At 47.9% G+C, this 15,731-nt stretch overlaps 4 protein-coding genes across 4 annotated transcripts; 2 read left to right on the top strand and 2 right to left on the bottom strand.

Moving 5' to 3' along the window:
* Positions 1-240: 240 nt before the first annotated feature.
* On the bottom strand, positions 241-621 carry LOC134584777 (histone H2B 1.1-like). Its single transcript, XM_063440604.1, has one exon. It carries the CDS (start codon positions 619-621, stop codon positions 241-243), a length of 381 nt encoding a protein of 126 aa, XP_063296674.1.
* A 295-nt stretch (positions 622-916) lies between these two features.
* LOC134584752 (histone H2A type 2-B-like) lies at positions 917-1,306 on the top strand. The gene has a single exon (XM_063440582.1). The coding sequence runs from the start codon at positions 917-919 to the stop codon at positions 1,304-1,306; it is 390 nt and encodes a 129-aa protein (XP_063296652.1).
* Positions 1,307-2,391: 1,085 nt separating this feature from the next.
* Positions 2,392-2,802, top strand: LOC134584819 (histone H3). Its single transcript, XM_063440640.1, has one exon. The coding sequence runs from the start codon at positions 2,392-2,394 to the stop codon at positions 2,800-2,802; it is 411 nt and encodes a 136-aa protein (XP_063296710.1).
* Positions 2,803-4,730: 1,928 nt separating this feature from the next.
* LOC134584849 (histone H1B-like) lies at positions 4,731-5,378 on the bottom strand. Its single transcript, XM_063440666.1, has one exon. It carries the CDS (start codon positions 5,373-5,375, stop codon positions 4,731-4,733), a length of 645 nt encoding a protein of 214 aa, XP_063296736.1. The 5' UTR covers positions 5,376-5,378.
* Between the last annotated feature and the right edge of the window lie 10,353 nt (positions 5,379-15,731).

The raw sequence follows: 15,731 nt of genomic DNA, 5'->3' as shown, positions 1-15,731 counted from the left end.
AGCATGTGAGTGATACAAGTGTCTAAAATGTGCAAACACGAGCAGCTCGAGATCTTCAGAGTTACAGGACAGCATGGAAAGGGTTAAGTGAAAGGAAAGCTACACGTTTGCGTGAGCTTGTGGTGGGCAGCAAGTAAGCTGTAGAGTTGATGCATGGGTGTGATGCCAGCTCTGAGAGAGACAGTGTGGGTGGCTCTTAAAAGAGCCTTTGTGTTAGCGGGTGGTCAGGGAGGCGGACATTTACTTGGCGCTGGTGTACTTTGTGACAGCCTTGGTGCCCTCAGACACGGCGTGCTTTGCCAGCTCTCCGGGTAGTAGCAGGCGCACGGCAGTCTGGATCTCCCGGGAGGTGATGGTGGAGCGCTTGTTGTAGTGAGCCAGGCGAGAAGCTTCTCCTGCGATGCGCTCAAAGATATCATTGACAAAGGAGTTCATGATCCCCATTGCCTTGGAGGAGATGCCGGTGTCGGGATGGACCTGCTTCAGCACCTTGTACACGTAGATGGCATAGCTCTCCTTCCTGCTCTTTCTACGCTTCTTGCCATCTTTCTTCTGAGTCTTGGTGACGGCTTTTTTGGAGCCTTTCTTGGGGGCTGGTGCGGACTTTGCTGGATCAGGCATGATTAACGCTGTTAGCTCGCGAGCGAATAGCAAGCTGCTTGCTCCGGCGGTTCTATTTATAGGCGGACCATGTAAATGAGGCCCTTCCGCTTCCCTTCCTGCGATTGGTTGCTAAAGTCAGATGACGTAAGGAAGCGGCTGTTTAACACTAGCTCCAGCAATAGATTGGTTCCCTGTATAACGTGTCTCTAATTGGCTGCTTGTAAAGTCATCCAATCACAGAGCACAGTGTGTTTATAAATAGCTTGTGGTAGGGGAGGAGTTTTCATCTTCTTGCATTCAATCAAGAACAAACATGTCTGGCCGCGGAAAGCAAGGTGGAAAGACCCGTGCAAAGGCGAAGACTCGCTCATCCCGAGCGGGACTTCAGTTCCCAGTCGGCAGAGTCCACCGTTTGCTGAGGAAGGGCAATTATGCAGAGCGTGTGGGAGCCGGTGCCCCCGTCTATCTGGCTGCAGTGCTGGAGTACCTGACCGCTGAGATTCTGGAGCTGGCAGGGAATGCCGCTAGAGACAACAAAAAGACCCGCATCATTCCCCGCCATCTCCAGCTCGCTGTCCGTAACGATGAAGAGCTCAACAAACTGCTGGGAGGAGTGACTATCGCCCAGGGAGGTGTCCTGCCTAACATCCAGGCTGTGCTGCTGCCCAAGAAGACCGAGAGCCACAAGCCCAAGAGCAAGTAAAGCGGACAGCTGCTGCACCTGCCTCCCTCACCTACCAAACACAAAGGCTCTTTTAAGAGCCACCCACGTTCTCCACAAAGAGCCGATTAATTGTTCTGCTGCGCGCAAACCGTTCCCTGTATCTACACACACACCACGCTTGGAGCTCATAAGCAAGCTAAAATATTAGGGCGCTTCTGTCACAGCACTGACTGAGTCCCATTTGCAGTCCATATCCTGTCCAACATTCCAGCTATAGAACTAGTTAAAATCAATGGCTGCCATGCATGTCTATGATAAACGCAGCAGCAAATCAATACCAATTGGGGCAAGTGTATATAGTGTACAGGTCCTCTTTTGTTAAGCGGGGCATCTCTACATGTCGCTCACTCTCAGGATTCCCCCCTCTCCCGCTGTCTGGAGGACATGCCGGGTGAAACCTACTATGAGCGTTCAAATCCTAGCGGCGCTACAGCTCTGTTGTCTGTGCTGCTGGATGAGTTAACGCAGCCTTAATAGCCTGGCCTCTCGGCTGAAAACATTGTTTCAATAAGTGGATGCTTTGTAACATTTCCTGCTGCTCTGTCTCCTGGAGCTCATTTGTATGGCTACTGAGCGTCCTGTGAGTGAAAGTCCTTTATCAGACGTGGCTTCTATCCCATCGAAAGAAGCGGCCTTTCTGCATGTGTAAGAGGTCAATGTCCCATGCACCCCTCCCCCTCGATAAAGCCTATACAGCTATTAATAAGTATGTTGGGAGGAATACGTCCATTACTGCCCACTGCCATTCCTTTCAACTAGTAGCGTCTATAATAAATGCTGTCAGGACAGGAAGGGTCACTAAAGGCTTAGATCCCTTCTTTGGGCGCGTGGTCTCAATAGATGGAGGAGGGGGGAGGGGATGAAGCAGTTGATTTGAGCGGGCATTTTGAATGTGGGGGAGGGGATGAGAAGCAGTTGATTTGAGCGGGTATTTTGAAATGGTTTACTATTTGTTTTCAGCCAATCAGAACATACCACCCACTTGATGAACCAATGAAAACGCCGTATCGGCTATAAAGCCCAGGCTACAGCGAGCAGCGTTCATTCCCTTTCGTTTTGCTACAATGGCCAGAACTAAGCAGACAGCCCGTAAGTCGACCGGAGGCAAGGCTCCCCGCAAGCAGCTAGCCACCAAAGCTGCTAGAAAGAGCGCCCCAGCTACCGGGGGAGTGAAAAAGCCTCACCGTTACCGTCCAGGAACTGTGGCTCTCAGGGAGATCCGCCGTTATCAGAAGTCCACCGAGCTGCTCATCCGCAAGCTGCCCTTCCAGCGCCTTGTCCGTGAGATCGCTCAGGATTTCAAGACTGATCTGCGCTTCCAGAGCTCTGCTGTCATGGCTCTGCAAGAGGCTAGCGAGGCTTACCTGGTTGGTCTTTTTGAGGATACCAACTTGTGCGCCATCCACGCTAAGAGGGTCACAATCATGCCCAAAGACATCCAGCTGGCTCGTAGGATCCGAGGCGAACGTGCTTAAGTTGAAACCTGCTAACACAAAACACAAAGGCTCTTTTAAGAGCCACCAAATCTGCACTCGAACGAGCTCCAACACATTCATAAAAACGTGTCTTTTAGCCTGTGACTTTGAGCGGGCTAGCTACGGAGCCCACACACTACAATGCTCAAATGTCCCCACATATCCCATTTTCACGTCAGGCAACGATGTAGCCATCATCTCTGCTGGTCTATTTCACTGGCGATTTTACAATAACTTCACTATTTAGAATCCATCGTGTGGAGAGGCAGCAGGAAAAAGACTACTTTTTCGCTTAGAGGAGAATACATAGTTAACACAGGAGTGCATATGCAAAGCTAGTAACAATGTTTCTATTTAAGTGGCTGCAAGCATGTATTAAATGTAGGCAACAGTAACAATACACCAAAACCAGAGCTTTCTTGACAGTGTGTGTGTACGTACTTGCTCATATTTTTTTACATCCCCTACCATTAACAGAAGGCGGCTCCAAATCCTCCGATGGTTCAAAAATGCGGTCTACAAATACAGTGTTTAGCAACCTTTCCCGTCTAGATGTTTGGGAGCAGCCTCTACTACTATCTCCTTCTCGGTGTATCTATGTAGATAGCAGGCAATTTATCAGGTGTGGAAGGGGTTAAAGTGATTAGGTTCAGTCTTTTAGTGAAAAAGTGGGTGGCCCTGAAAAGGGCCTTTGGGTTAATGGGGTGTGCGGTAAAGTCAAGCCCGAGTTTTAACCTCCGAAGCCATAGAGAGTGCGGCCCTGGCGCTTAAGAGCATAAACTACGTCCATGGCGGTGACAGTCTTCCTCTTGGCATGCTCGGTGTAAGTGACGGCGTCCCGGATGACGTTCTCCAGGAATACCTTCAGCACCCCGCGAGTCTCCTCATAGATGAGGCCGGAAATACGCTTCACGCCTCCCCTGCGAGCAAGGCGACGAATTGCAGGCTTGGTAATGCCCTGGATGTTGTCACGAAGAACCTTCCTGTGACGCTTAGCGCCACCTTTTCCGAGACCCTTTCCTCCTTTGCCTCTGCCAGACATGGTTCTGCTCTTCTTTCTGCACGAACGATATGAGATGCTGTGCAAAGCTCTTCCTTATATACTCCTCGGACGGACCGTATGGGGACCTGCAGCAAAGGAGGCGGGCGTTTTAAACACGCCCCTTCACTTTTTTTTTTCCTCTCAATAATATGCTTAACCCTCTCCTTCCGTGCTCGAAATGGTTCTGGCTTTTAAAACCAAAGCTGTTTATGCTTCAAAAGATTTCACAATCGTGAAGTCTTTTGAAGTATAATCATTTTATCATGTCTTTAGTGTTTCTTTGATAGTCGGCTTAGCTACTGCACAAGGTATCATTTCTTGGGCTTTATCACTCTTTGAATATCGAAATAAGCGCCCGTTTCACACGTGGAGAGAGGACGAGGACAGTCCCTTTTATTATCACCATGTACAAAATCGCAATCCCTAAAATATGTTCTGCTTTATTATCTTACTGAAAAAGGCAATAACATTAAATCTAGTCTGGAAGGACACTGTGTGATATTCTATATATTATATGCGTTTCTCACTAAAACTGGCCTTTCGCAATTTAATGAAAAAACACCCTCAGTATCTTAGAACGGAGGGAATTTCTAAGCCAAAAAAAATAAAAAAAATCAACGCTCAAGTGTAGCACTGGTATACGGGGACTTAGCCACACCGACAAGATACATTCCTGTGTAATCTTTTCGAGCACTAGATGCTGGGATTACAGGATTCATTAGGTTATTCCTGACTTTAGAATGAGGGATGGAGGGGGAACGATATGTGTGACATGACACCAAAACAAACACGTTGCCATCACTGATATATAGCTCTGAAATGAGAATGTGGTGGCTCTTACAAGAGCCTTTGGGGTTTGGAAAATAAAATTAAATGCGAGCAAGGCTTATTTCTTTTTGGGAGCTGCCTTTTTAGCCTTTGCAGGAGTCTTTGCGGCTTTGGGTTTGGCTGCCTTTTTGGCAGGGCTCTTCACGGTCTTCTTAGCCGGGCTTTTCACTACCTTCTTGGGCTTGGCGGCTTTGACTTTCTTCGGACTTTTGGTGGCCTTTTTAGCGGAGGCGGCCGGCTTTTTGGCCTTTTTCGGGCTCTTTGCAGCTACCTTCTTAGGTTTGGCTGGAGACTTGGTGGCTTTCTTCGGGGCAGGCTTCTTGACTTTAGCCGGTGCCTTTTTCTTGGTAGCCTTGTCCTTGCTCTCCGCCTGCTTTTTGTTGAGCTTGAAGGAGCCGGAAGCTCCGCTTCCTTTGACCTGGACGAGAGTGCTTTTAGTCACCAAGCCCTTGAGAGCCAGCTTGAGGCGGCTGTTATTCTTTTCCACATCATAACCAGAAGCAGCCAAAGCCTTCTTCAGAGCTGCCAGGGACACCCCGCTGCGCTCTTTAGAAGCGGACACAGCTTTGACAATGAGCTCGGACACGCTAGGACCGGAGGGCTTAGCGGCTTTCTTGACACCGGCTGCTTTCTTGGGCTGCTTCTTCTTGGAGGCGCTTTCTACCGCAGGTGCGGCGGCGGGAGCTGGGGCGGCTTCAGACATGGTCACTATTCTCTATGAAGATCAAGCAATAATACGCGCCCGCAGCAGCCTCCAAATTATACATCTCCAGCTAGCATCTTATTGGCTGATCTAACCACGCTCTGATTGGATACAGTCTTATGACACACCCTCCACTGTCCCTACTCCATCTTTTCACACTCTGCTCTCACACTGTGTTTCCGAATGGATAAAACGAATACATTTAGGTAAAATAAGAGGACGGAGGTCGATGCCATCTATCGTGGAATGTACTAAACTATCTAACCAAGAATTCATTAGCAGCTCCATGGGTCCCGAGGGTTGTCACGATCTAGCAGAGCCGGTGAAAGCTGACACATCTCCTTTGGGATGAGCCTGATGTTCTCCACAAACATTACTGTGATAACTATTAAAAGAATATATTCCAAGGTTTTCTTTCTCACTCTTATGCAAGAAAGGGAAGGGGCCCGTGTTATCAAGGTGGGTTGAAGCTCGTGTCGTAAAGAAACAGAGAAAAGGGATTTTGATCCTCGTTTGTTCAGACAGGTAGCTCAGGTAGGATGTAGTAAGATCATAGCAGAAGAGCTCTTAGTCGTGGCAATTTTTAAATTACATAATTACATAATTGTATGTTATATATCTATGTTTACCCTCTAACAACAACTAAGACCAGTTATATTAAAACACACACACTGTGGGGGCGTGGCCTAGCGAGCAACGCGGATGGTCGCACTGATCTGAGCTCCGCAAGCCGCCGGCCCAACAAAGCTAAGAAAAAAGCTTATCGCTGACTCCAAAAGACCTGACTACTGGGAAACATCATGGCTAACACGAAGCAGAAAAAACAAACGGAAAAAACGGACCGATCCGACTTTTTTCAGACCCGTACATCGACGCCTAAAACTTCAGGCCTCACGGAACGGGACCAAGATGGCGACGGCGGGAATGACACAGTGCCGCTGCAATCGTCTCCTGGGCCGCAAAACCTGCCTGTCACGCAGGATTTCCTGCAGAGCTGTCTGGACGACATGTCCAGCAAAATTCTCACCTCAATCCATAGCACCCTGCGGGAACTTCGCAAAGAAGTGCAAGAACTGGGAGACAGGACAACACATGTGGAACAGAGAGTGGAAGACCAAGCTGCAGCACATAATGACATGGCTGACCAGATGCAGCATGTACAGCAACAATTGGAATTCACACAGCGCAAGGTAATGGACCTAGAGGATCGCTCTAGGCGCCAGAACTTACGAATAAGAGGCATCTCTGAAGAAGTGAAGCAGCAGGAGCTCCATGCGTTCCTGATAGGGTACTTTAAAGAACTAGCACCAGACCTGCCCGCAGAGGTACTACTTTTAGACAGGTACCACAGGGTCCAAAAGCCAACGTTCCTACCACAAGATACCCCCAGGGATGTGCTCACACATCTGCACTACTTCCATGTAAAAGAGGCACTACTACAAGCCACAAGGGGAGAACGTGAATTGCCACAGAAATACAGACACATCAAAGTATTCACTGATCTATCAGCGGCCACACTTCAAAAGAGAAAAGAATTCAAAGACATCACGGAAGCACTGCGACAGAACGATGTGCAATACAGATGGGGATACCCAATCCGCCTTCTAATAAGGAGAAACGGTACGGTGACGACGGCCAGCACACCAGAGGAGGGTCGGAAAATCCTGCGCAGCTGGAACATTGCAACGAACCCAGAGGGAAAGAACGCTGCACCACGAGCCAGAATGCCACCGGAGTGGAAAAAGCAAAAAAAATGAACTGACTGACAAATATATGGACTCTGTTGCGGTACCAAACGAGGTCCCGACCAAGACTGGTCATCCAACGAGTCGCAAGTATAATTACACCACACATCCGCATAACACAAGGCTATACCATGAGGCTGCACCACACACATGCAAACAGATGAAACAACGTATAGACGATACCGGGAACGAGAGATAGTTCCCGTGGGTAAAAAAGTGCCTATTGATAGGGCAGAGACACGTTACAAACAAAACAAAAAAAAAAAACAAAAAAAAAAAAAAAAAAAGTAGTTGCACACACTGGTAGAAGCAGGCTGCCATTGTAAGGGAAGAAAGAACCCAGGCTTCACCCGCATCTACCGATAAGTAATCAACACACGACACGGACATGGCTGTCATGTGATGAATGACAGCACATATCGGGCCTAGCGAGCTCACCCACTGATCTCTACTTCTTATACACGCACACGACTACCACGCTCCTACCCGGCACTATCTAGTTAGTGCCTCACCCTTCATTGGGAAATGTACACTGATCTTGATTTTACTGTATATATGTTAAATGTTGTAATGTTTTCTTCCTATGTTATGGAAAAAGACTGCATTACTGTTGCACCCTACCTATACCCACCTCTCCAACCCTCACCCTCCAAACAGGGACCAGTCCGCAGGTCAACCCTTAAGCACAAGACAAGCGCAAATCAGGGAGAGCATACACCTATGTCAGGGAACCTCCAGAGAATAAAGTTGGTCACATGGGGAATGAGCAGCGGGACTGCTACACGAGCCCTTAGGATCAGGATACTCACTAAAGAAGGTAGCACCTACAGACAAATCTTGCCACCCAATGACCCACGAAACAACCGCCAGTATACCCAATAGAACATGAGAATATACTGTCATAATGTAAAGGGGTTGAATACCCCGGTGAAACGCCACTGCCTGACCAGAGATCTGCACAAAATACACCCCGATGTTGTATGCCTACAAGAAACCCACCTTAAACAGACCATAACCATAGCACGGGCACAATTCCCCACGCAGTACCATAGCACCTACACATCAAAAACTAGGGGAGTATCTATCTTAATCAGTAGAGATGTGTCCTTTAAGCTGTTATACGAATCTATAGACCCGCAAGGGAGATATATAATACTAGTGTGTGAAATTAATAATCTGGAACACACGATAATCAACATGTATGCACCCAACACAAATCAGAGAAATTTTTTGCATAAACTGATTGCACAAATCACACCGGTTCAAAGAGGCGTTACCACCATATGTGGAGATCTGAACCACATTCTGGATCCGCGATGGGACACCACGGTCCCCCCACACACACCCAGGTCCACAACACTGACACGAGAATGTAAACCTCTAACGCGACTATTTAGAGACCATGACTTATACGACGCATGGAGGGTGCTACACCCGGAAGAGAGAGATTATACTTTCTTTTCTCAAGCACACAACACGTATTCTCGCATAGACGGGTTTTACATAAAAGGCTCATTCCTAAATCAGCTTAAGGCCTGCTCCATAGGTACCATCACGTGGTCCGATCATGCCCCCATAACCCTAGAACTACAGGATGCCTATGACTACAAACATCGCAGCCCTTGGCGCCTGAATGAGTCCATACTACATGATGAGCGTTTCTGCGAGCGTTTAGGGGAAGACATTAAACAGTATTTTGAGACGAACACACACCCAGACATTTCCCCAGAAACCCTCTGGCAAGCACACAAACCAGTAATCAGAGGATTAATCATAGGGAAAGCTAGCGCACTGAAACAGAAATCTCAGGCAAAAATGAAAAGCTGGCTGAAAACACTGTATAGCCTCAACAAACAAAACCAACTGACCCCGTCACCAATGCTACAGACGAAAATAAAGGAACAACTAAATGACATTAGGGAACACGACCTGGCAGTAATGGGATTTAGCCTTAGAAAACTCAAGGCGACGCAATATACACAAGGCAATAGGGCGAGCAAACTTCTAGCCAGAAGACTAACACAAAAAAGCATGAACACAAAGATCCCGTACCTACTAAACTCCAATGGGGAGAAAAGAGTAACGCCCAAAGACATCAGCGACATATTTGCAGACTACTATACGACCCTGTACAATTTAGGGCAAGATCCAAACACCATACAGCCAACCCTTGGGAACATAGAACGCTACCTGGAAAAAATAACCCTACCCTCACTAACAGAGGAACAAATAAACACACTACAGGCCCCTATAACCGAGGCCGAAATTCTGCAGGCCATCACACATCTCCCTCCTGGGAAAGCACCAGGGCCGGATGGCCTCACGAACGCCTACTATAAGAAATTTGCCAGCACCTTGACCCCACACCTAGCCAACCTGTTTAATGTATCCACGCAGAAAGAGAAAACCCCCGCAGATATGCTAGAAGCGCATATTGTTACATTGCCCAAGCCAGGGAAATCCCCCACGTGTAGCCAAAACTTTAGACCGATATCGCTGCTCAATACTGACACCAAGTTATATGCTAAAGTCCAAGCCACCAGGCTCACCCACATCATCCCCACACTGATACATGACGACCAAGTGGGCTTCACCACGGGTAGACAGGGATCCGACAACACAAGGAAGGTAGTGGACCTTGTGCACAGCCTGCTTCGGATCCGGGGAGGGGGTGTTCTACTCTCCCTGGATGCCGAAAAAGCTTTTGATCGGCTTGCCTGGCCGTTTCTGGAAGCTGTGCTCCGCAAATACAAATTCCCCCAGGGGTTTTTGAGTGCAGTAAAAGCACTGTATTCCCGTCCCACGGCAAGGGTACTGAATGCTGGATTCATGTCTAAACAAATTACGATAACTAATGGGTCGAGACAGGGATGTCCCTTATCCCCGTTACTATACATTCTAGCGCTGGAACCACTGGCAGCAGCCATAAGAGCAGACCGATCCATACGGGGAATAACCCTGGGAGAGAGAGAGTACAAATTAAACCTCTTCGCGGATGATATCCTGGTAACAATTACACAACCGTTAATATCCTTACCAAACCTGATGGCACAAATACATGAGTATGGGGCAGTCTCGTACTACAAGTTAAATGTCACTAAGACGCAAGCTTTGGGGATAAATTTGGATAGTGACCTAGTGGACAGGCTGAAAATGGCATTTCAACTGGACTGGAGGGACGACTACGTGTCGTTTCTGGGACTTAAGATTCCCAGAAACCCAGCACGACTATTTAAACTAAACTACGAAAGTCTCCGAACAGTGATCATGGACACCATACAAAAATGGAAGGGAAAGTTTCTATCCTGGACAGGCCGCATAGCTGCGGTAAAAATGACACTTATACCCAAAATTCAATATCTCTTTCGTACATTGCAAATACCCATCCCGAAAAAGTTCCTAAAAAATATGCAACATTCCCTTAACACATTCATATGGGAAGGAAAAAAGGTACGGGTAGCAGCGGGAACGTTGCAACAACCAGTGAGCAAAGGGGGGTTGGGCCTGCCAAATCTAACGGCGTACTGTAGAGCAGCATACCTCCATAACATAGCACAAATAAACCTCCCGACCCAAACCCCACAATGGGTAACAATAGAATCCCACTGGGCACCTCAACAAGACCTCAAAGCTATATTATGGTTACATAGATGCCCTAAGCACACACGTGAGGCCCTACTACCCAGCACACAGAACCTGTTAAGAATGTGGGACACAATGAAACATAAAATGATGTCGAGCCCTAAACTATCTATGGCCACGCCAATACAAACAATAGGCATCGAAATCCCCACATTCGCATGGGAAACATGGAAGAAAGGGGGTATACACCACATATACCAAGTTATAGACAGGGGAAAACTAAAAACACTGCTAGACATCCAGAAGGAATACACACTGCCCACCAAGACCACATTCTCCTACCTACAACTCAAATCATATGTAGCAGACAAACTGAAACACCAAACAGGTATCAGCGACAGTAAAGAAATGACGATATTTGAAAGGCAATGCGTGGGAGCGGCGCCTCTCAAAAAGACAATGTCTTGGGGGTATCAAAAACTAGTCTCCGCACAAACACACACACTAGAGCACATAAAAAGAGAATGGCACGGGGAAATAGGCCAAACATTTTCTAATGATGAGTGGGACAGGGCGTACTCGGCACATCGTGGGCTCACTGCCTGCGCCACCCACCTAGAATTGCAACGCAAAATCATGTATCGATGGTACCTAGTACCAGCGAAGCTACATAAAATATGGCCCCACACCAGCAATGTATGCTGGAGATGCGGAAGGGCGGTGGGCACGATGCTCCACGTCTGGTGGTCCTGTGACAAAATAAGCCCACTGTGGGAAGCGGTGACTCATTTACTCCAAAAATTACTGCCTGACACAAGGTTGGACCAGCCACAGGAATGCCTATTATTCATGATACCAGGGGGCATCCCAAAACATATTAAAATCACTATATATCACACTCTGATTTCTGCCCACCTACTAATATCTAGGCTCTGGAAAAAAACCACCACGCCAACGATAACCGAGCTGGTGAAACAGGTTGATCAAAACTGGTCATATGAACTAATGGCAACGGCACAGCTTGGCACACGCCCGAGCGTCCGAACGGCCCACGAGACGTGGGGAAAAATTAGGACGCTCAGCAACACCCAATGAGACACCGACTCAAACTACCCCCACACGCCCGTGTGGTGAGAGACTGTCCCCAAAATCACATAATTACTGAATAGTTACTTGATAAATAAAGAAAAAGAGATACGTGGAGGAGTATCGAGCATTAGACCGCAATCACCGGAGAGGTACATACACTGGTAAAGGCATAGCCGCCCTCAGACGCACAAAACCCCCCAAGACGCAGAGCAAAGCAACATAACACCAAACCAGAAACAAACATTACCTCGTAAGTACGCCGCAGTACACAACCATGCTACCAAAACCAATGCTCATCACTGTCGATCTGAACAATGCTGTAATAAGTTGAAATATTACTACCTGTACAGTTGAAATAAAACCAACTGATGTATCCCTATACCTGAACCCTTCCCTTTTTCCTTTCTGTACCCTACCCCCTCCCACAATGTTTGCGAAAAAGTGAACAAAACAAAAACAAAAACAAATAAACTTTAAGTTTCAAAAAAAAAAACACACACACTGTGTTCTCCAGGAAATCCTTTATGAAGCCTGGTGTAGGTCTGGCACAGTAAACAACAGCAATGAGTTCCGCACTCTAGGGACTTTTTTCCAAAACATCAAAAACATTTCAATGCTATTTCAAATCATGATAAAAACATGACAGCAAAAATTGTCCTGATTTTAGCACCAAATTAGGAGCTAACATGTTGATCTGTGTGGCGGACCACCAGGGTATCACCTTCATGGATTCCCTTTCCCGTTGTATTAGCTAGTACAGCTTTCCACAAATACATTTGTCTAAACGTAATGCTGGGAGTCAGTGGCGTACACACGACATTACATTGAGTAATGCTTTTCTATGGGCGGTTTGAATGCGCGCGCGGCTCTTGCCACGCATGCGCATTGGGAGCTGAGAGGCAGGTCGGGGCGGAGGGATCCCCAGCGCCAAGGGAGTCCGGCGCTGGAGAAAGGTAAGTGCTTAAGGGGTTTAAAACACACACACACTCTCACGAACAGACGCATACACACTAGCTAACAGACACACAAATTTACTGCCAAAGACACACTCAGTGACAGACAGAGACACATACACACTCACTTATAAAACACACACTCTCACTGACAAACACACACTCACTAAGACACCTAAGACTCACTAGACTCACTAACCTAAGACTCACTAGACTCACTAACAGACTCACTAACAGACACACACAAACTAGCACACTCAGTAACAGACACACACACTCACTCACACACAGACACACACACTGACACTCACTAACAGACACACACTCAATAACAGACACACACAACTAACACACAGTAACACACGCAAACAAAAACTAACACACTCACTGACACTCACTAGCAGACACAGTAACACACACACTGGCACAAAAATGTGCACTAACACACACACACACACACACTGTAGCACTAACACACATACACACGTTTTTTGTGTGCTTTTTTTTTCAGATTAAATCCCGCAGCCTCCCTTTCCAGTCCAGTCCAGGGGCTGCCCGGCGGCCGGTCCTGCTGGCTCGTGAGGGAACACTGTCCCCTGAGCGCTCTCTGCCCAGCTCCCTCGCACATTTTTACTGATGCCGGAGCCAGAATATAACTTCATATTCCGGCTGCAGCATAAGTGCGGGGCGCGCAAGGGAGCTGATCAGAGAGCGCTCAGGGGAGAGTGCTCCCTCGCGCGCGCGCGCCCGGTAACACCAGGGCCGGCCTCGGGGGCCCTGATGTGGCCAGCTCCTTGTCCCCCCAGTAGAAGAGTCTGCCCACACTGGCGTACATACCGAGTCGCTAGGTGGCCGGGCCCCCTGGTGGGCTGGGCCCAGTCGCAGCTGCAACCCCTGCGACCGCGGTATGTACGCCAGTGCTGGGAGTAGATCTGGTTTATTCAGGCAAGGCACACAGAATTTATACACAGACCCCCAGCATGGGGTCTCCATTCATGGACACACAATCCTGGACACACTTTGATGGACTGCATGGTACCCTGACTGGGCACCTCTGCCAAGCTTGCTTCCTAGCTATCACTGGGACACCAGTAGTGCTATAGCCCCTACCCGCTGCAGCTTGGCTGGGGTCTATCCAAACTTTCCTAACCTGTAACAGGGTCCTAGTGATTAAGCTCTCTTGCACAGAGTATAGCTGTCTCACCCAAACATGAGCCCAGCAAGAGTGCGGCTTGGAGTGGGCAAAGATGGCCGCCAACACGTGACCAAGTGTGTCCCAGACTCCAGGGATCCCATTGCCCTGGCATTTGAACGCTTTTGGGAGCAATACTGGGAACAAGCTAAACAGAGCCAAACAAGACCCACGGCTGCAACAAGCCCTCCACAGAACGGGGACAAACCACCACAGCCAGGGCGGAAAGCTGGCGCTACACAAGCGGGGAAGCGGAGGAGGAAGCCGCACAAAGCGTCCCGACACAGAGCTGACAAGCGGGTGCACTCATATCCGTACCCCTTACATGCCTACCAAACAGCGGGGACCGCCAACAGCCTCTAAAGCGGCTCCTACATCGGAGAAATCGGAGACGCAGCGGGCCCACCCGAAGGTAGTCACCCATCATGCACTGCCCAACACCCGATATGACCAGCACCTTGGCACAGACCTGCTGCACTCTCCCAGACGGGGAACAGGCTGAGGGTCGGACCGGCCCTGGGACAGCATGACTGTTGAGAGACGTACTCACAAACTGCTACTACACCCTGGACATTAACTGTCCCTCTTGGCGAACACGAGTACTAGCCCTTATGCATACTGCTGGCCTGTGAGGGTGACTTTATCCCAACACGAGCTTGTTATAGATAGAAGCAGCATTATCTATTTGTTTTTTATTTTTTTCGTTTTATTACTCCATGGCACAGATACATCTATGCCGGCTAATTGCATGTCATTACTTAACTTAGCCTGATTACAGCCAGGCTACAAACATGCTTACTAATGTAGAAAGGTACTGCTGGGGATATCTCACCTCTATTAACGTGCTTACCAGGTGGTTTTATAGCTCACCGGTTTAACATTGTAGTCTAACCTGTTTTCAATGTTGTAAATTCTCTGATATATATATAGCTGATAACAATCTAACCTGGATAACCTAGTTTAACGCTGTTATTGATAATATTATTAGATATAACTCTTTGTCATGCGATAATAATCCATAAAACTGTGCTATGTTTTAATGCCTAACCAATGTAAATCTATGTATGACGCTCTGCATGCTCTAGCTGTTGTGGCATTGTGTGCTTTATGTGATTTTTCATGCACAAATAAAATAAAGAATTTAAAAAAAAACACGAGCCAAGACTTAGTAAAGGGTGAAGTAGAACTGTGTTATCCAGTGTGTGGTGGCCACTCGGGTAGGGGCAGAAGTCTCCCAGCTACTCTGTGTCCCAGATACCGCACTTCAGCCATACCAATGTGACACTTGTCTGGCTTCAGAGTTAAGCCAGCTGCTCTAATTCGGCCGATAACCTTCCCTACATGGGAAATCTTCCTCCTATGAGTCACAATTGATAGCTATGCTGTCCAGGTACGCACGTGCAAATTCCTGGAAGCCATTGAGGAACCTATCCACCATACGTTGAAAGGTGGCTGGGACATTCTTCATCTAGAACGGCATGACCTGATATTGGAATAGGCCAAGCGGGGTGACGAATGCCGACTTGGGGATAGCCTCCTCGGCCAGGTGAATCTGCTAGTAGCCCTTGCATAGGTCTGTTGTGGCGAGATACTGTCCCCATGCTATATGATGAAATAGTTCCTCCAGGGCATGGGATAAGAGTTGGTAAGAGTCCGATCGTTCAGTCGCCTGTAGTCCACGCAGAAGAGTGTTGTTCCGTCCCGCTTCGGTACTAGGACTACAAGCCAAGTCTGAAGCCTCAATCACTCCTAGTCACAGCATTTACTGTATATCCTTCCGTATCTCTTACCGGAC

The sequence above is a fragment of the Pelobates fuscus genome, unplaced genomic scaffold, assembly GCF_036172605.1.
Source record: "Pelobates fuscus isolate aPelFus1 unplaced genomic scaffold, aPelFus1.pri scaffold_24, whole genome shotgun sequence".
In the NCBI taxonomy this organism is placed as follows: Eukaryota; Metazoa; Chordata; class Amphibia; order Anura; family Pelobatidae; genus Pelobates; species Pelobates fuscus.
This window is presented reverse-complemented; position numbering and strand designations above follow the sequence as displayed.

Bases quoted from the DNA above. Each gene is read 5' to 3' on its own strand.
- LOC134584849 (XM_063440666.1), bottom strand. From the start codon at position 5,375: ATGTCTGAAGCCGCCCCAGCTCCCGCCGCCGCACCTGCGGTAGAAAGC.
- LOC134584777 (XM_063440604.1), bottom strand. From the start codon at position 621: ATGCCTGATCCAGCAAAGTCCGCACCAGCCCCCAAGAAAGGCTCCAAA.
- LOC134584752 (XM_063440582.1), top strand. From the start codon at position 917: ATGTCTGGCCGCGGAAAGCAAGGTGGAAAGACCCGTGCAAAGGCGAAG.
- LOC134584819 (XM_063440640.1), top strand. From the start codon at position 2,392: ATGGCCAGAACTAAGCAGACAGCCCGTAAGTCGACCGGAGGCAAGGCT.